The sequence below is a fragment of the Podarcis cretensis genome (assembly GCF_951804945.1).
Source record: "Podarcis cretensis genome assembly, chromosome: 3".
Lineage (NCBI taxonomy): Eukaryota > Metazoa > Chordata > Lepidosauria > Squamata > Lacertidae > Podarcis > Podarcis cretensis.
The window spans coordinates 75,011,908-75,033,131 of record NC_137172.1 but is presented as its reverse complement, the minus strand read 5'-3'; the positions used below and the strand labels follow the sequence as shown (position 1 = coordinate 75,033,131).

Here is a 21,224-nt window from a genome sequence, read left to right as displayed (position 1 = left end):
CCAAGCTGTGTTTTAACTTTTTCAGTGATTCACTGAGGCAGGTTAGATTAGTTAGTGCTTTGCCCTAGACTGGCCTGAAGCTTCATCTGTCTTTCCCATGTCAATGTCATGCCATGATATTGTTGGACTCCAACTCCCATCAACCCCAACCAGCTTGGAAAATAGTTTAGGATGATGGGAACTGTAGTCCTGGATCCCAGTCCTAATCCAACGCATTCATGGCTTTTTCACACAGTTTCTTAAATGCTTTATATTCCTCACTTTGTTTCTTCCTCAGTACTGCTTGGGCTTAAGCATTCTATATTCAAATCCAGCTATACAATGACATAATACAGAATATCCAGATAAAGCTCTGTGACTCCCACAATCAAACTCAAAGCAGTTATCACAGTAGCAAGTAGACTGACTTTTGTTGAGTGATTTCTCAGTTTACTTCTGAAGATCCAGGACAAACAGCCACCTTCTGAAAAATTCCCCCTGGACATCACTTCTGCCTTTCAAAATCCCAGTAGTGACCGGATATATGGTAGCCCTAGGTTAGTTTAACCTCCAGTTTGCTAGTAAAACTAAATTACTGTGTTGCGAAATCATGTATGTCTAAAAAGTGTGTCACCAACATGAAAAGTTTGAAAAGCTCTGATGTAGCTGTTATCTATTACAAGACAACTTTTCTTCTTCTCTATTGTGGGGAAATTGCATTGTCCTAAGCCCAGGTTGCATTTTTGTCCCTGGGAAAATGTCCTGGATCTTCAGAAGTAAACTGAGAAATCGCTCAACATTGGTGGCGGGGGGGTCCTGGTTTCTACCTTTTGAAATATGGCACCCCTAACCATTTCCAGTCCTAGGAGGAGTGCGAGGAGTGTTTGTGCGACACACCTACACACTGCAGCCAACACACTAATGTGTCACGACACACGGTTTGGAAAGCTCTAAGTTACCGTACATACTGGTTTGGAAAGATCCAAACAGACGCTGGAAATGCCAGAAAAATACAATAAACATTGGGAAATGCTATCATAGTTGGTGCTGGGAATATCATCAAATAAATATTGAGGAAAATTAAAATGTAATAGTATAAATTGTGGGATATGAGATACTATTAGACACAGTTCCCTCTCCCCAATACATTGTTTATGTGGTTCAGTGAAAACAAAAACACACTACTTATTTCATATATATCAATAACAGCACATATATTTATGGCATATTGCACATGCAAATGCAACACAACCATTGCTCTCATTTGTGTTATGTGATTAGGGTGGGCTTCAAATATTTCAAATGTTTAGGGAAGCTTTTAATCTTTGAAGAACTATTGTTTTTTAATATTCTGTTGGAAGCTGTTGGAAGCTGCCCAGAGTGGCTGGGGAAATTATTATTATTATTATTATTATTATTATTATTATTATTATTATTATTAAAATAGAAATAGTTTCGTAAGATGGAGCCGGTAAGTGCTGATCTGATATTTTTCTGTTTATTATACCCCAAGCTTGCTTGATATCTTCTGACATTGTCCTGATTACAGTTTGTGTGACTTCTTCCTATAAACACAGCTGTCAACGTTTCCCTTTTTTAAAGGGAAATTCCCTTATTCCGAATAGGATTCCTCGCAAGAAAAGGGAAAAGTTGACAGTTATGCCTGTAAAGTCACCTCAGCATACAAGTAGCATTCTCTTTCCAAGTGTTCCAGGTACACAAAGCTAAAACCAATCAGGAAATTTGAGAAGCTGAAAATCAACTTTGCTGAGACTGGTAGCATGTGGGTGGATCAGAGACGAAACTAGATTAAATCCACACAACAGCTGCTTAAATTCTGGGGCCTCTATGGAGATTAACAAGGGAGGGGGGACTACCAATGTTCCTGCTTGGGCAGGCTCTGCTAGTTTTCTGTGTGCCAGGAAGCCCCACTTGCGAGGCTTACTCTTGAAGTTGCATGTTAAGAAAAAGAAGGAGAAAGGCCAAATGACACTGATTCCTTGCTCTGTTTTTCCTTTTAGTTTTTTAATATTATATGCTGTGAAGGAAATGAGATTCAGGTGCTGCTTCTGAAAATTGGATATCCATAATGACCTTATTATCATCCTGGTGAGACCACCAGTTCTGGCTGTATATAGGATTGAAACTACGGTCTGAGCCTTAATTAAGGCTGCAATTCCTAACACATTTGCTAGGTGATAAGCCCCACTGAACACAGCATGACTTACAACACAAGCCTGGCCATGGCTACTGAAAAGCAACTCCTATTGAATTCAGTTCAGTGGGGCTTGCTCCCAAGTAAGTGAAGTTAGGATTACAGCCTTACATCTGAGAAGGTAAGTATAGGATTGAGTTGTCAAGTTCTGATTTCAATGCGCCTTAAGTACAAGTCGCTTTCCCACAATCAGGTCATAGTCTTCATATTGCTTCTGTTTACTTTGGGGTAGCTCCACAGCATAGAACAGGCATAGGCAAACTTGGCCCTCCAGATGTTTTGGGACTACAACTCCCATCATCCCTGACCATTGGTACTGTTAGCTAGGAATGATGGGAGTTGTAGTCCCAAAACATCTGGAGGGCCAAGTTTGCCTATGCCTGACTTAGAATGTATTGATTCATTCTGCTGCATTGGAAACCAAGACCAGAGTTGCGGATGTTTGATGCTTTCCTTCCTCTTACTGAGTTTCCCTATTGACCAGGGTAAAAATGGCCTGTTGTGCCTGTCACAATAGTTTGGCTGCAGAAATCAGCAGGTGACATTTTTGCACAGGCTGCACAGGCTGCAACCCCATGTAGGTCAGATGGAGGGGTGGAGAATCTTCAAAGGAAGCATAGAGCAGCAAAAGATGAAGGAACCAGAAGAGGGAAGTATCACAGAAGCAGTAATTAAGGGAACTGCTGAGGATGTTATAGTTGACAGTAGCAATATAGCACTCCTCTCAAGTCATGCATGTGGGCCCAGGAGCAGATGCAGTTGTCACAGGGAGATAGCATAGCAGTCAAGGAGGAATAGATTGAGAAATGCACTTAGATATGGCGAGACCTTGGTTGGTGTCATTTCAATAGATGAGAAAAATAAGAATGTGAAGATCAAGAAAAATTAGGCATAGGCCAAGAACAAAGAAGAACTTGGAAGATTTGAGGGGGCTGGAAAGCACAAGCAAAGAAGAAAGAGACGTTTGAGCTTAGGAGTCAACAAAACTTTTGGACAAATGCCCAACAACTCTTTGGTTATACTGCTAGTGAGCAATGAAGCACACTAAGCCAACTATGTAATGCAGAGAAGAAGCACCTTGCTAGCAGGGCGTTCTCAGTGTCTCAGGACATCAGCATCCCTCTTCAGTTACAGGCTAATTCTGAACAGAGCAGAATAACTTGCCCAAGACTATTCACTGGGCAGGTAACCTGAGCACCTGTGGAAAGTTGAGAAGCCAAACCACAGTCCTTCTCAGAAGCATTACATCCCAGATTAATTGGTGCAAGGAGTTAGAAGCCAGAAGGCCAGATTCATTCCCACATTACAGTAACTTTCTATTATTTGCATTTCATTTCGGTCATCCATTGCTTATATCTTGCTTTTCCTTCCCAATGGAAGGAGCAGCTAACAATTAAACCAGTAGGAGAGGGTATGGGAATTAATACAAAATGTCGATAATATATATCAACATACAAAACAAGCCAAAAACCAAAATTTATATTAAGACACTTAACAATGCATCAGTCTGTTCAGTCCATAATACAGTGGTACCTCAGGTGAAGTACTTAATTCATTCCAGAGGTCCGTACTTAACCTGAAACTGCTCTTAACCTGAAGCACCACTTTAGCTAATGGAGCCTCCTGCTGCTGCTGCGCCGCCGGAGCACAATTTCTGTTCTCATCCTGAAGCAAAGTTCTTAACCTGAAGCACTATTTCTGGGTTAGCGGAGTCTTTAACCTGAAGCGTATGTAACCTGAAACGTATGTAACCTTAAGCGTATGTAACCTGAGGTACCACTGTAATTAATTGCAATAACTGTCAGAGGAGAACAACAAAAACAAGATGAGAGAATACTACTCTCAAGCTATTTGCCCTAGCTCAGAGATGTTTGCAGATAGACAGAATCAGGGGTAGCAGAGCCAAAGACACAAACTAGTCAACATCAAAATTGGCCAGGCTCCTACATCAGCTCATCATTCTCATAGAACTGGGGTGGATAAACTTTTTAATCCCAAGAGCCACCTTTCCTTCTGGACAACCTCCTGGGGATCATATGACTGTGGTGTGTGGAACTAGAAGCAAAGTGGGCAAAGCAATATGTGTGAACTTTATTTTTGCACAGTAGGCTAGTTTTCACACACATTCCTCTCTTGATAAATATCCCCTGCATTTCAGGAGACCTTACTGAGAGCCATCTAATATCCAGGCATAGACACAGCTGTACGGGAAGGAAGGAAGAAGTGATAGAGTAAAAAGGGGAATGAGAACATAATATCCTGTTAACTTCTGGTAATATGTGCTATTATAAGACTGCTCACCCTATAACAATGCACAAGGATGGGGCATAGCAATTTCAATCCATCCAGCTCAGGGCAGCAACTTTAACTCAACCCAAATACAGACTTGAGAATAGTGGGAGATTCAAGGCCTCTTCAAGTGTTCATAACCAGGCAAAGTGACCACTGGGGTGGGGAATGGGGAACAAGCACATTTGCCACACCTCCTCCTTTTCTAACCATGGAGGCTCAAACACATTGTTGAAAACCAGCTTTTATCAGCTTTATCAATGTGCTACTAGCCCTATCATTCGCATTTGGGTGACTTGCAGATTAGACTACTACCATAACGTGTTTGAAAGTAACTCAGAAACTTCAGCCAGGCCAGAATGCATATGTTTTGCTCCTGTTGGCGGGTCTGGTTGGCATTCTCGTGTATCACATATTTAAGGCATGTTCGCTGGCCCCTGTCCAATTCAAAGTGCTGGTTGTGTTGGAATTCCTGGAAGCCAAGACCCAAGTTTGGGGCAAGTACGCTTTGGTGAGAGAACCCCGGCAGAGATTTCACATGGCAAAGCATGCAGCAAAGGAAAGTGTAAAAATATAGGGTGTAAAACCTTTTAAATGTGCCCCTTTGGTGAGTTCCAAAATGCCCCCCTTTCAAAAGCTCTTTCCCATTTCCCTAGCACAAAGATAGACCAGTTAGTAAGTTACAAAATGGTTTATTTACAAAACTCTTCAAAGGTCAGATTCGTGTACTTTTCCATACAGCAGTCAGAAAAAGTTGCACAAGCAGTAAAATGTTGCTTGTTTACAAAATGGTTCCTCAACTATTTGTATAGGAAAAACAGTACCTATAGACTCCATTATTGTCTGGAACAAAAGAGGCAAGTTAAAGCCATGCTGCTGGAAGGAGTGGCTCAGAGCTCCTCACACACCAAATTCACATGTAAACTGGGTAGAACAAATGGCTAGGTTGCTCATTTCCTCCCAAGATAAGGGGGAGTGACATAGGCTATGCCTGGAAAGACAGTTTACTCTGTGGCATTAAGGCCATATGGATTAATTAGACTCAAACATGTTGATTATATGAGGCTTGTATTTCAAGACCAAGTGCCTTGATTCTCAAATACCTGAGAGAATGCCATCTCCCATATAAAGACCACCACCACTGACAGCATTTTAGATCTTCTGAACTGGTCCAGCTCCATATTCCAATATAGAGAGACTAGGCTACTCTCTACAAAGAACAAGGCCTTCTCTGAGGAAGCCCCAGTGTTCTAGAACTCTCTTCTGAGACATGTTTGCTAACCTTTTTCCTGCTGGTCTATTTGGAAGTGGCTGAATGCATACATTTTTCAGAAAGCCTTTGAAAAACTCTTCAAAGGTCAGATTCATGTACTTTTCCATACAGCAGTCAGAAAAAGTTGCACAAGCAGTAAAGCATCGCTTGCTTACAAAATGGTTCCTAAACTATTTGCTTTAGTGTCATTTTATTGCTGCCATATAAGATTGTTTATGACTAAAATAAATTTGTTTTATTTGCTAGGCAATTTTTCTTTTACATTGTTTAATTATTTCATGACAAGGGATATATAAGTTTATTTTATATTTTATATTTTTTATATTTTATTTATTATTTAGAAGGAGACAAAGCAGGGAGGAAACTTTGCAAATAAATGGGGTTTAGGTGGGTTCTCTCAGGAAACAGAAGTTACTTCTCTGAGCGCCTTTCAGGCAGATGCTGTGGAGCCAGACTATTTGTGGTTTAGGAAGTATGTTAACTAAAATATTTCAATGACTTGTATTCATTTGTTAATAAACATTCCCTGTTAGATTATGGAAGGGAATTTTGATACAGTTTAAAATTCAATTTAAGGCAAAATATTGCTGCCTTGTTTGTTTTTTAATTATTGAATCAATGTATACCTAATGCAAAGAAAGCAAGAGGATAACTAGGAGGATGAAAAAATAATGCATTCATCTATATGCAGCATGAATGTTACAGGAGAGTTATGAGTCTCTGTAGGACATAAATGGTCTTTTCTGGATAGGGAAAACAGAAAATTGGCCAAACGGTATAGAATTAATCCCATTCCCTCTGCAGCCTTGGGTCATTCATTAGACTAGGTAAAGGTAAAGGTACCCTGCCCGTACGGGCCAGTCTTGACAGACTCTGGGGTTGTGCGCCCATCTCACTTAAGAGGCCAGGGGCCAGCGCTGTCCGGAGACACTTCCAGGTCACGTGGCCAGCGTGACATCGCTGCTCTGGCAAGCCAGAGCCGCACACGGAAACGCCGTTTACCTTCCCGCTGGTAAGCGGTCCCTATTTATCTACTTGCACCCGGAGGTGCTTTCGAACTGCTAGGTTGGCAGGCGCTGGGACCGAGCAGCGGGAGCGCACCCCGCCGCAGGGATTTGAACCGCCGACCTTTCGATCAGCAAGTCCTAGGCACTGAGGCTTTAACCCACAGCGCCACCTGCGTCCCTTTCATTAGACTAAAGCAGACCAATTATGCATTCATGAGCAGGAAGCTCAGAGTTTCACTTGGCTAATCAGAAGCTGATAACTGAATGCAAGATCCAGTTACTTTTCAAGGCCTCAGCATAATAATGTAACCAGTAAGCCTTTAAACACGAAAACTTATAAGTGTTTAATGCTGCTTTTTAAATTATTGCATTCAGTAACTACCATCTATATAATATCAAAACATAGCAGGCCAATATAATTGTGTTAAAGGCTACAGTACCATAAAAAAACATTCTGCACATACAAGTGGGGATCCAATTTCAAATCTACCTTTTATCGTACAAAAGAAAAGAGCGCAAAATGTTGGCAATTGTTCCTATCACAATATAGTAACTGAATGGCGTCTATTGCAGTAACCATTTCAGCCATATATGGAAATTTAAACATTCAGATGTCTGAAAGGAAGCAAGGAGCAGACGGTGGCAGAAATGGCTTTAAAGGTATGCGTGTTTGAATATGTGCAGAAGTTCTTGGACACAAACGTTCCATTGTAAGGTTTACTAGGGGACCCGATGTAACCTGAACTGAGGAATGAGGTGACTTTGATAAATGCATGACAAATAAAGAACCTCAATCAACGGGCTTATAAAGCAAGAGTCAAATCAACTCTCATAAGAAAGTGCCAGGCCTAGGGGTGAGGGAGAGTATGAAGACTGGGGAAGTCTGTTCAGATTACTAAAATGTACTTCTACACCAGAAGCCTTCCATCTAGGTTCAAAAAACCTAAAATTAGGGCTGGGAGAGTAAGTTCAGTGCAGTATCGTACCCTAGCACTCTTGTTACAGAATGCTGTTCAGCAGTTGCTAAGGCATTTGCTCAAATTATGCTACAGCTGACAGGGGCGCCAACTTATAAAAAATATTGGGGGGGGGGGCGGGGGCCCATACCGACTTATAAAAAATATTGGGGGGGCCCAAGACCTCCAAACCGCTGCTGCTGGGGGAACGAAAGGGGCGAGCCCCGGGCTGCCCCGACCTTAAGTGAACCTGTGAGGGCCCGCCCTTTGCGGCAGCCGATTGGCTGCCGCCGTGGGCGGTGAATATTAATGAGCTAGGGGGAATCCCCGCTTCTCGCGGGGCTGACGCCAGCCCCGCGAGATTGTTGATGGGTCGAGAGCCCGCAACCCCACCCCCCCTCTAGATCGGGACTGGCTTTGTTTTTCTTAAATTATTGGGGGGGCAGAGCCCCCCCAAACGAATTTTTGAGGGGGCTCGGGCCCCCTCAGGCCCCATGGAGTCGGCGCCTATGACAGCTGATCATGCTACTCTTTTTAATTACTGATTTTTAATAGCATGTTCAATTTGTATCATTGCTGGTCACTTTTATGGCCTGCTCACAGTCCAAAGGTGGAAAAAATGTAAAACACACAAAACATTTAAGGCTACAGAACTACTTTATGCCCCTTTATCTGGGAGCAAGTCCAATTGCAATCCATGTGGGATGTCCAGTGCTAGTCATATGTGATAGATGCAGTGGATGACTTATGGCAGAGATTACCCAGTGGGACTTACCTCTAAGTAGGCATGTATAGGATTGTATTGTAGAACTCCTTGCTTGATTGCTTGGGATATGTCCATGCCAGCAAAAATAAAAATGCTTAAGACTGGGGAAGTACATTAATGTTGACTGTTCCCACCCACCCCATAGATTATACCCTCAATCTTCCTATCATGATTATTATGGTACTATTTCAGCAGCTTATGGCGCATTCAATGTATTTACAGTTATCTTTTAGCTACACAAACCTAAAAGTGGGGGAAAACAACAGAATTCTATTCACTTCACCATTCTTTTGTCCAAGGAAGGATCACTAAAATGTTGTCTAGAGTTTCCAAATATGAGTTGATAGTGACCTTAAATTGTATTATCTGTTTGCATTGCTGTAGTAAATAAACCTTGACTGCCACTGAAAAGAAGCAGGATCTTTAAAGACAAGCCTTTCAATTTACAGTATATTATCCAGATTAACTCCATAAAATCCAGAATATAGTGGGTGCTGCTGTGTTCTCCAGCGCTCTGATTAAACATAGATGTGGGTATTAAAAGTTGGCCCTGCCACTTCCCCTCTAGCTTAATAAAGACATATTGTTCTCTCTGGCATGCTTTGCTGCTTCCTCAATGATTTCATTGTCCTGTGACTAAATTATACTAGCAGTCTTTCTTAGGTTACCTGATTATTATTATTATTAGTTTCCCAAATCAGTGATCAGGTTAGATAGAACCCATTGAGTTTTAATATGGCTAGAAAGACCAAGAAGATGACAAGCAGTACTCTGCTATGCTCCAGATCCCTGAAGCAGTCTCTTTTCCAACTCTTCATGTTTACACTGCATTGATTTTCAGACACTGGACATGTAACTAAGAAAATTTGATTGACCTATATCCAGTATAACTTAGGATTGCCATATTTCAAAAAGTAAGATACACCCCAAAAGTTGTTCAGCTTTTTTTTTTAAGGAAGACCCCCAAATTGTTGACTTTTTTTTAGTAAAAGCTACAAGAATTTTTGAGTTTGGGATCTTTTTTTGGCACTTTCGGCACAATTTAACTGTTGCTGGTTTTCCAGGACATTCGCCCAATTTCCGAAATATATGCCAGGACACCATTTTTGGAGGTGAATTTCAGGACACGTCCTGGAAAATCAGGATGTATGGCAGCCCTTTCTCTGCTTCATTTAAAAGAAAAGAAGAAGAAAGCCCTTGTTTGGGTCATGCTTAGGCTTCTGCCAGTGGGAGTGTGCAGCCAACTGTGTTTGTCACTCAGAATGTCCCTGCCAGCAGGAAAAAACAATTTTCACCAGTCTCCTTGCTCCCTAAGAAGCTGCTCTGAATGGTTGGTTGGGCAGAGAGATCAGGAAACTGTCTTCTGCCAGCGGGTTCTTCTGCTGGATCTTGGTTCATCCTATGAACAGAAAGAGATGCCTAGCTGTAACCCAAGCTACTGTATCTAGGTTGATGTCATCTTGCGGTGTTCCAGTAGATTAGTCAAACAGAAATATGAACGAACCTAGCTCCATGACACAGAAAAACTGACCTTTCAGTGCCACACTACTCTTTTCAAAGATGTGGCAGACACTTTGATCCCAGAGAGCTAGGCCATGTACTCAGAAGAGCAGTGAAAGTGAGCACTCCCTTTCTACCACCGGAGCATCATATCAAACCCAACACTATGTTAAAATAATCTCTGTTCCTCCTAGCTTCAGCCATTTCTGTCTGACATCCTGCTAGTTTCATTCCTTAGAAAGTGGAACAAGAACCCCTGCTAAGTCTTCCCTGCTTCCCCACCCTGGCAATCTTTCTGTAAGGGGAAGGGGCTACACATGCAGATATTTGAGTAAGTGCTTGTTCTTCCATGTGCTAAGACGACTCCAGAGATGCTCTGGGTGACTGTCACATGTAGGAGTCTAGCAGTCTCTAAAAGAAACCCAGCATTTGCTACATTGTCAAGGCACTGGGGTCTTAACCGTTTACATCTGATCACCCTAACTTAAATCAGGATTTATTTATTTTTTTAAAAGCATCCTTCCTCTGGAAGAGCAAGCTATAAAGTATCACCAGCATGTATACCATGCAATTCATGCAACTGCTTGAATCTAAAATGTATGCATTAAGTGTGCTTCTCCAGAACCATGTCCCTGAGATGAGAAGGCTGCATGCAAGAGTGCAGAAATACTGCAAGTCATGTCTGAAGAAGTGTGTGTGCACACAGAGGCTTATACCCAGAACAAACTTAGTTGGTCTCCAAGGCGCTACTGGACTATTTATTTATTTATTTAGTGCAAGTCATGTGCCATACAACCAAGTTTTATTTATGATTGTGTAGGGGAGCTACCTACACAGACAACCTGACAGTATTCCTGTGCCACTGACAATCTTTGAGAGGGGGCAAGGGGAATTCCGGGAGGTGGATTCAGGAATCTAAGCAGCCTTTGTGGAGTTTCTAGCCATTTATGTAAGTGGTCAGAGGTACAGAAGCCCCTAACAGAATAATGCTGACGTTAGCAGCTAGCAATCTATCAGCCGGCCAATGAGTCATCTTCCATTTGCCTGGCTTTTAATTGATCAGCTGCAACATTACATACTGCAGGGCCTTCATGACTATACCTTTCAAAACATCCTAAAGAAAATGGGCAGCTTCTCCCATGTGTGATGTCACCAACATACAAGAGGGCCAGAAAGAGGTATCAACATTTTCTGCTGGAATGCAAAAAGCCTTCCTTCTTCTGCATCTGTTTGCTCTAACTTAGTTATGGTAAAGTGCTGAAGAAATGCTAGAATACACAAATCTTAGATCAGGGTTTTTTTTATTTACAATTTGCCCAATTAAATTTAAAGCATAATCACAGTCACAAAATCAAAACAGTGTACTTGATACAAAAAAGGAACAAGTGCACATATACCCTACCATAGTATTTTATGGAGTTTACCACATCATGGTTATTCAACAATGCAAACTGTTAGATTTTGGGTAAACTGTCCAAGTCAAAGGATGGGTTCTCTTTAAAAGCTATGATTCCACAGGAGAACAGGACAAGACTCTACATGGACATAGTACTGTCAACAAGCCTCTCCATATTTCTGAAAATCCAAGCACTTAGTTCAACCTGCATCTTAGTGCCAGCCTTAGTTCAAATTATTTGTTATCTAGTACACTTACTTACCTAAAATGTGTCTGTGCAAGTGTTATTTGGTTTCAATCATTGAGACATTTTCTAAAATTCTTGATGATTGAAGACTTCATCCCTTCCCACTTGTTTGAAAAAGCTACTCTCCATTCTTCTGCCCCAATATTACATTCCAAGCATAAAATAGAGTAAAATACAAATTGCACCAAATCAAAACGGACATCTGGAAATGACTCTAGAGGCTTTATTTTAGAAGGCGACTACTATGATAATGAAAAATTAATAGCATTTCAAGTTTAGCAGTGGAGATTTGATCCCTTGTTCAGTTTTATTCAAACGGTTTTTGCCACTGCTTTGCCAAATAACTTGTTTTGCTGGCACATATGGTTCACTTATAGCTTTAGTAAAATGGGGAAAAACCTGAAATACCACAGTAAAAGTAATTTTCCAATATATTTTAAAACTACACAGGCTTAGTTAGAACAGCCACACATTAACTGAGGCTTAAAATAAGATCTGCCCAACTGAAGCTGGAAATTCCAAAGCAAAATGTTGGATGGAACACTGTGTCTGCTGGATACATCCTTACATACGAAACTGAGTGAACTGAACCAGCGCCATTTGTATTTTCTAGTGGTTTTCGAAGCTTCGTTTTCATTCAAATTAAAGAGTCCTTATTTTGCATATCTTCATTATCTTTCTCCTATGTTTTTCATGGTAGTCATTATCCAAGGCCAGTCAAGTTGTACTTCTTTGTCTTGTATTTCCAATTCCAGCTGTTGAAGACTGGAGCCCACCCCACTGCCTTCCAAATCTTGAATGGTCATAGGGCTGATTTTCAGGGAAATGGCTTTGGATCATCAGGTACTCTTATAAGACTCTCAGTCGAATTGATACCAGTAACTGAACTGTAGCGTAAACTGCACTGACTTGATGCAGGTATTCTGTGGTTCTTTTTCATGCTGGGATAGGAAGGTCTAGCCATCTCAGATGGTTCAGGGCACTGGGTAGGGAATGGTGGAAGTTTCCCAGCCAGGGTTTCTTAACAAACGTATAGAAGAGAGATTGTGAGAATGAAGAGGCCTGTAGTTGATTGAAGAGAGCTTCCATGTCCCTTGGTGGTGGTATTGTTCAGTGTGCTAAGTGGTGCGGACGTTGGACTTGAATTATTGTTTGCAGCCGATGGAGTTGTTCCATTACCGCCACTCGTCTAAATATGAAGAAAGAAAAAGACTGTAAAGCCACAATTAATACCTTTTCCAACTTGCATTTTGCCTTCAAGGGCATATCCGCATGTATTTTCATCTGTCAGTTCAGGAAAACTACTACCTTTAAATGGGTGCGATGAGAAGAGCGACAATGCCTGTCCAAGAAGATCCATCTCTAATATAATTGTTTGCCTGCTCAGAAGCAAGTCCTGATGTTAGCTTCCTTGGACATTTTGTGCAAATGGTAATACAGATTTATTTATTTTAATGAATAAATTAGAGCCTAAAGCAGGACTAACAAGGTGCCATGCAATTGGAAGCAAGGCTGACTGAATGAGGTGTCAGCTCTTAAGACTAGGGACAATACTAAGCAATTTTAAGGGCTTGAAAATCACTTCGCTTTCTGTGGCACACACAGGTTTCTTTTGTTTTGGTCACTATTTGTCACACAGCTTTTAAAAAAAGGATATAGCAAAATCATAAAGACTAGTTTTGCCAATAGTTCAAGTGAGATGAATACACATACGACTACTATCCTATCTCTGAACAGCCATCTTCTTTCTGTCTCTAGCTTAATAGCTTTCAAGTCACAAAGAGACAGAAGGAACACACAGAAATAACTGTCTTTCTAGTCAAGTTCCAAGTCTTTCATGTAGTATTTTGCACTGCTTAGCTGGTAATTTTGTGCTAAGGGTTTCAGTGTGGCACTATTTATACTGGAGAGCTATTCCAGAATGAAAGTGTCAGTCTCCAGCAGTTACAAGAGGAGTGTTTCGTATGTCTGAAAGCTAGGAAGATGTATCGAATAGCTTTGGATCGCAAGATATAGGAAAATTGAGGTTTTCCACTATAATAAGTAGTAACAGATTGCTGTTTCAGGCATTACGATTTGAAATGTGCCTCTTAAACCACACTTACTAATACAAGTTCAAGTCAATGTACCTCTGCCAATCTGTTTTGGATATCAGTTACAGTGGTGCCCCGCAAGACGAATGCCTCGCAAGACGAAAAACCCGCTAGACGAAAGGGTTTTCTGTTTTTCGAGGCGCTTCGCAAGACGAATTTCCCTATGGGCTTGCTTCGCAAGACGTTTTTTCGCTTCCCCCCCCTTTTTCTAAGCCGCTAATAGCCGCTTAGCCGCTAAGCCTTTAATAGCCGCTAAGCCGCTAATAGCCGTGCTTCGCAAGACGAAAAAACGGCAAGACGAAGAGACTCGCGGAACGAATTATTTTCGTCTTGCGAGGCACCACTGTACTTTCAAGCAAGCTCCACCAAGCAAGCATGTAGATCACAAAGTTTCAAGAGAGATAGCAAGGTGGACTTGCTGTATGGCTGCAATGGAGTCTGTGTAACACCAACTAGCATGGATGCTTTAGCAGAGATTCCTGCCTTGCAGGGGGTTGGACCAGATGGCCCTTGGGATCCCTTCCAACTCTACAATTCTATGGGGGGGAATCAAGGCTGCAGTCCTACAGTCAGGCTGTTTTGTCTTTAAAATTCAATGTGCTTTAAGCAGCTTGCAGCAGAGATCTGTAGCAATGTTAACTTATATGTTGCTTACTGTATAGAATTTTATCATTAGAATACAACAAGAATGCATGGCATCTGTTAGCATTTGACTTTCATCCCCAGAGGGTCTATGCTGGCAGACAGTCTATGGGCCATAAGTGGAGAGTACTGTACTTAGGAGACCAGCATTTTGCTGCACCCCTTCATATCAAACATTGCTTTCAGGAGTTCTTTTATGGGAGAAACCTCAAAGAGTTGAGATGCTCAGTATTTGGCTGCTGCTGCTAGTTCCTAGTGTTTTCCTAACAGAGCAGCACACCTACCTGCAAATTTTGTTTGCTTTCTAAAAGCAGCTTCAAAAAGCAGATCTAGTCTCACAACGGATCTTTTAAAGCTTCTCAAATACAGTTCCAAAAGTTGTTTCTTGGATGGCAGTCAAGCCTTGCCTGCTATCTTGGCTGCCTTATACCAGCTAACCCATCTCTCCTGGCCAAAGTTGCTTCAAGCTCTGTCCTATCCCTTCAATTTTTTGTTTGTTTGGGGCAAATGACGGAGCTAGGGAAAAGGGTGACTCATCCTTCTTTCTGTAGCTGGCTGCGTGAAGTACTAACTCACTGCAGCTTTTGTCATTTTATAGCCAGCAGCCAACTGTTTCACCTCCAGCAAAAAAACTCTGGAGCAGAATGTGGAACGAAACTAACACCGAAAGCCAACGGACATTCCAAATTCCTTAAGTGGTAAAACTGTGTGCCGCTATCCTTTATTACAGAAACAGCCTGCCCTGAAACACAGGCTAAGTACACACCATATATTTAAAGCACAATCCCTACCCACCAGTTCTGGGACTGTAGTTTATCTTTCACAAAGCTACAATTCTCAGCACCTTTAATAACTACAGTTCCCAGCACTGGCGGGAGTGGGGGTGCGAGGGAAGAGCTGTGCTTTAAATGTATAGTGTGTACACAGCTTTCTTTTATTCTAGCTGTGGCATATTTGACATCTTTTTTCTTTTTTAAAAAGTCTCCATTTACATCCCTAGGCTCCATTATATCTTAGGTATTTGATTACTAAACAAAGACAGCAGAAAGGTGCCTTTATGGTTCCAAAGCAGTGGCTAGAGGCAGATTACTAAATTGCAAATAGGGATACTAATGGGTCTGCAACCTAACACGCTTACTAAGGGTAGGTTGCACTGAACATAGTAACACTTACTTATGAGTAGAAGTGCCTAGGATTACACTGAGAGTATTTTAAACAGTCACTTGTCTGTACCTAACCTAACTGAAGAAAAGCAGACAGAAGCTAGGTAAATGAAGAGGAGAGAAATCAATACTGGGTGTCTGCAGGAATTTTCCCAGGGAGGGGAAGAGTAAAACACTGAAAAGGGAAGCAGGCTAGCATCTCGCACACGAAACAGTAAGAGTCATATCTGTACAGTCTGCCTCATGTCCTAGATTCTAAAAACTTACATAAAACAAGAAAACTGGGAATTATGGTTGCCTCCTCCTGTGGAAACCCATCATGCAAAAGACCCATTTTCTTACACTTGCCACAATTTAAGATCTTTCTATATCCATCCTTGGATAATCTAAATGAGGTTCATATTCCAACAAGATGTCCTACCTTCCCCCATTGTCTACACAGTGCAGATTCTACATTAAACAGCTCAACAATGTAGCACTGAGGATTTACATTGAAAGCTACCCAAGGGAGGGTGTTTTGAACCCTCACTGATATGGGTGGCACCCATTTGTATTTTGTTTGAGGCGTGGCAGAATATTGCAAGCCTAGTGCCCCAAGCCTCCTAACAGGATCTCATATCCAGAAGAATAGGAGGAGGTAATAATAATAATAATAATACTTTTATTATTTGTACTCCGCCAATCTGACTTGGTTGCCCCAGCCACTCTAGGTGGCAGACATAAGAGAGAGAAGTGCCATTTAACACGGATTTCAAAAGAAAACGAGTCAAGTCAATCCACCCTAGTTGGCAAAAGAACAGGTGGTAGGCAATGGCAGAGTTAACACTGTTGGCATCCGTCTGTCTCGAGAGGCAAGCCTCCCCCAAAAATTGAGAATTGGAAAGGACAGGGAGAAAAGCGTGAATATTTAGGGCTCGACCGCAGCGCCTGAAACATCGCACAACTTTAGGACCTTCTGTGGGAAGCCAGCACTGTAGAATCCGCCCTGGCTTGGGGATGCCACAATTATGCGCGCGTTGTAGGAGAAGGCAGTGGAGTGCTCTAAACTCGGACGTGACCGTGTCCGGGATCCCCAAGGCGACTTTGTCCGGGGGCGAGCTAGTCTTCGGGATGAGACTTCATCCATCCCTTTCACACATGCACAGCCAAGAGGAATTAATGGAAAGCGCAAAGAGTGGGGGGCGCGGCGTCGGGTTGAGAACCCAACAGTAACCTAGAATAGGGATGGGGGCGGGGAGGAAAAACAGAAGGGAAAAACAGGATCCCTCGACCCTTTAGATTAGAGTATGGGGTCATGAGGACGATGCCACGCCAAGATCGCTGCCGACGCTCACCTGAGTGGGTAAAAGCAGCGCCAGGAGCAAAAGCCCCAAGCCGAGCCGCGTAGCAAGTGCCGTGCCCATGTCTAATCGCGCTGCGAGCCCCCGACTCCCTCCGAAGCTGCTCCTGAGATGCAACGTGGAGGCGCCTGCGGAGGGTTTTTATGTGGGCGCCGAGCTCCAGCCGGGGCGGGGCGAAGCCCCTGCAGACCTCCTCCTCCTCCTTCCCACCCGTCGCGTTGCCTCCTGCCCCACCTCTTTGGGGCTTTTAAAAACCCGGACCGGCTTCGTTCCCGCCCTCTGCCTTGTTGTGAGCCCTTCCACTGATTCCCGCAACTCCGTCTGGCAATTCAAGGGTCTATTCCCCCCCACCAAACGCGGTACAATAGGAAGCAGACGCCTTTCGAAGGCTCACTTATTTCAAAACAAAAGGTGCCGGGGCTCAGCACGGCCTGGAATTCACGCCGCCCGACCTGTAAGCTTTAACCCCTATGTTAGATACATAACGTGGGGTAAATTCAGTGGTAAAAAAACAAACAACTCTGGATATGCTCAGAGGTCTCCCTCATTTTACGGTGACATCACCTGGTGCCCTAGTAAAACTACACAATGGGTGATCAGAATTTCATTTGAGTGATGGCTTTAGAAGCTTAGCCCTTCTCCTTAACCAGAAATAACACTGAAAAAGGAAGAGTGTCTTGGTCATAACTCACTACTAAGTTAACGCAATAAGCTAATGCATATCTGGATTTAGGGGGGAGGCTCTTGAAGTCAGTCAACACGGCTTCATATGATCCTAAAGCCCCTTCACCTGTTGTTTTAGAAATGCATGACTGAACTGTGTAAATACAGTGGTACTTCGGGTTACATACGCTTCAGGTTACATACGCTTCAGGTTACAGACTCTGCTAACCCAGAAATATTACCTCAGGTTAAGAACTTTGCTTCAGGATGAGAACAGAAATTGTGTTCCCGCGGCGCGGCAGCAGCAGGAGGCCCAATTAGCTAAAGTGGTGCTTAAGGTTAAGAACAGTTTCAGGTTAAGTACAGACCTCCAGAATGAATTAAGTACTTAACCTGAGGTACCACTGTACTCCTTTCTAGGAATTGACAGAGTGGCTGACTGTAGGTGATGTTTTCCTTAATACTTTTGATGCATCCGAGAACTGACCTCTAGTCCTGCAAATAAGCTCATAGAGATGACAGTTGTTAAAACTATTGTTGAAAACTGTCGGTGATATTGGTGCCTAAGTGGATTCTTTATATACTCACCACTGTTGTGGCACCTGCTAAAATACCCACCTAAAGGAGGCCTATATTTCACTGGGTGTACCCTGGCCCCAGATCAACAGTGGTAGGTGGCAACACATTACGATGATAATTCCCTTCCATTAGATAATTAGTAAGAGACTTTTCATCATCTCTTTACAGGACTGTATTGTTAATGTTTAATTGATTGCAATAAGTATTCTGTGTGTTTTTACACTTCCTGTATATTGAACTCTGTCTTGAGACAATGCTCAAAGGCCACAGGTGCCATCCTGTGTCGGGGGAAAGTCCCACAGAGATTCAGGGAACTTTCTTCCTAGAGTGTTCAGGTAAAATAGAGGGCGAGTTCCTGTACCTTTAACACTGGAGTATGGAAGAGGAAGTTTATGCAGGTGTGGTCAGTTGTGTGGAAGAGGGAATTTTAGTAAGTGCGTAACATATAGGCTTTACTGCTCCTTGGAAGTACAGTATGTTCAGTACTGCAACCTTAATACAGCATGAGAATAGCTTTCGTTGGCAACAACCCACCTCAGATTTAACATACAATTTCCGCCTCTCAACACACAAATATTATTTTTTCAGGCTTCATACTAATACTTTAAATCAACTGTTCCCTAGTAGGTGCATCACCGTTACAATCTTGGCCATTTTTTGGAAGTTGTATCAAAATCATCATGTAGTTTGTTCATTAAAACTCTGGAAAAATAATTGCAACTCAATGGGAAACAGCCCCAAATCTTGCACTGGACACTTGGTACTGCTCGCTCTGGAATATAACTATAATGAAAATCATGCATAATTTGAGACTTTGACAAGGACTAGAAGCTCCAGATATGTTTTATATGATTTGGCATTCCTTTATGACATATACAGTAGAACCATTATTTTCAAGATAACCCTTGTCACAAGCCTGGCAAATAAGGAACTATACTTGATGATCTGATAAAGTTGATAGTCTTTACTTGGATTTTGTTATGTTAACTCATGTGCAACTACTCATTCTACGTGCTTATTTTATAGTTTTGTTTTTCACCTTTTAATGTTGGCCTGTTGTTATAATGGTTATCTCTGTTTTATATACATTATAAAATTAAATAATAACAACAAACAAATTTATTTTGGTGTAAGCTTCAACAGACTTCAGTACTACATGAAAGCTTATAATACTTTTCGTTGCCTTTAAGGTGCCGCAAGACCTTTCATTGTTTTTCTTGCAGAAGGCTAATATGGCTACTCTTCTGGAACTGATTTTAACTCTTTCATAAACTGAAATGTAAAAAAAAAAAAAGGTATTGCTGGCTTGTAAGTTTATAAATATTTTTCTAGTTTAAAAATCATTCAAATAAATTATATAATTTCCAGTTTAAATGATATGGCAATAGTGAGTGACTTTTGAATCTAATGCACAGACCCTTAAGAGCGAGGCAGCAAGAGCTGTTTGATCTGCAAAGGCATTTTTCAGCTAAGCCAATTGCCAGGGAGGAAATCTTGAAGGGATTTTTCCAGAATTGTCTTGTGCCTAATTGCTCCTTGCTGCCAGTTCCTTATGAAAGGAGACTCATCTAGTAAATGGAGGATAAGGTAAGAATGCTTTTGGATTTTTTTTATTTATTGGAACGCATAATCATTTAAAGGTGATGCTCATTCTGAGGGGAGCAGTGAACATGACAACAATATACTTTCTTTAGTTAATCTCACTTGTGACCAGTTCTCTAGTAGTGATGTTTCAACTAGATTCATTTTACCTATGTTCCATAAAGTCAGTGGGAGTTAATTATAGAGAAAAAGTGAAAATTCCCTTTGACAGCTGGAGCAATGAGTGTGTGGTTGGGCTGAAAAAAATAGTGGCTTCTACTGAAAACCAGTTAATGGTTAGCCTAGAGGATCTCACCCCATTTCCAAAACGTAAATAAGTAAAGCCCACACTGCCTAGGCATTCTCCTGAATTCAGGCTTGCTTTTCAATTACCAGTGCCTCTGAAGAGTATTCAGAAACACTGAGAACTTCAAGATGTGTTCTGGCTGCCCTTTAGTTTTGGAACCCAAGTCAAAGTGCTGGCTTTTTAAAAAGCTATGAAGATTTTAGCCAGAGTAGTTCACAGGCTAAATTTCCATCTCAAGGTTAGTCAGGTGTGCTAGTGTACCCTGCCTGATCACTCTGGTTTTGCTCTGCTCTGGGTACATGACGGGAAACAAGCCAGGAAGCTGCAGTTAAGCTGCTCTTCCCCTACATCCAAACCAGGGGTCATGGTTTGTGGCTCCCCAACATGCCTGGTTTGCTAGCCAACCTCAAATCACAGCTTGCTGTCAGCTTACTCATTATGGCTTTTTAGGGAGCAACAAACTACAATCCCTGGGAAGCCAGGGCTGATTAGTAGTAGTAGTGGTGGTGGTAGTAATCATTAAATTTATTAATCATTAATCAAGAAAAGCAGCTTACCCCCCCCCAAAAAAAAACCCTACAAACATATACTAAAATCAAGGAAAAGAATCTGTTTCCTCTTTCATTTCTCCTACTTGCAACAGGGATGAGTGAAGCCATAGCAGTCAGGCTTTTTGTACTAGCATGCTGCTCATACACAATAAACAATAGGCTAGAAACCTTTTCAAATTCTCATGGTCACAGGAAGCTGTATCCCAGGAGTGGGGATTTTTTTTCCAGCCCTATGACCACAGGCCAGTGGTGGGTGAGGCCAGAGACAGGGCCAGTCCAAAACATTTTGGTGCCTGAGGCAAACAAAAAAACTGTGTCCCCTTCCCCATCAGGGAAGAAAGCATGAATGAAGATCTGCATCAAGAACAAGGAGGGAATAAATATCTGCATTGGGATCTGCTGCCCCTGTGGATCTTGCCATCTGAGGCAGTCACCTCACTTTGGCCAGAGGCAAAAGTGGGAAGAGCAGTGGATGCAAAATGTACCTTTGTACAGAAGGCTAGTTTCTACACATTCACACACACACCTCTCTACCCATCTTCCAGGCAAGAATGAGGCATTGTCAAGAGTTCAAGGATTACATTCCAGCCAGGCAACAACACTCAAGGAAGATGTGAAGCAGAGCAAGTAAGAGGGTGTGGGCTATTGGGTATAAGCAACTTTGCATGCTTCCAGTC

The 21,224-nt window shown here is 42.1% G+C and overlaps 1 protein-coding gene across 1 annotated transcript; it reads right to left on the bottom strand.

Annotated features, from left to right (window-relative positions):
- Positions 1 to 11,269: 11,269 nt before the first annotated feature.
- Positions 11,270 to 17,014, bottom strand: CD24 (CD24 molecule). Its single transcript, XM_079971770.1, has 2 exons — positions 16,861 to 17,014; positions 11,270 to 12,817 (listed from the first exon to the last, which is right to left on the bottom strand). Exons 1-2 carry the CDS (start codon positions 16,927 to 16,929, stop codon positions 12,650 to 12,652), a joined length of 237 nt encoding a protein of 78 aa, XP_079827896.1. The 5' UTR covers positions 16,930 to 17,014; the 3' UTR covers positions 11,270 to 12,649.
- Positions 17,015 to 21,224: the final 4,210 nt, after the last annotated feature.

Bases quoted from the DNA above. Each gene is read 5' to 3' on its own strand.
- CD24 (XM_079971770.1), bottom strand. From the start codon at position 16,929: ATGGGCACGGCACTTGCTACGCGGCTCGGCTTGGGGCTTTTGCTCCTG. The intron at 12,818-16,860 runs GTGAGCGTCGGC...CTTCATATTTAG, and splicing joins CGCTGCTTTTACCCACTCAG to ACGAGTGGCGGTAATGGAAC.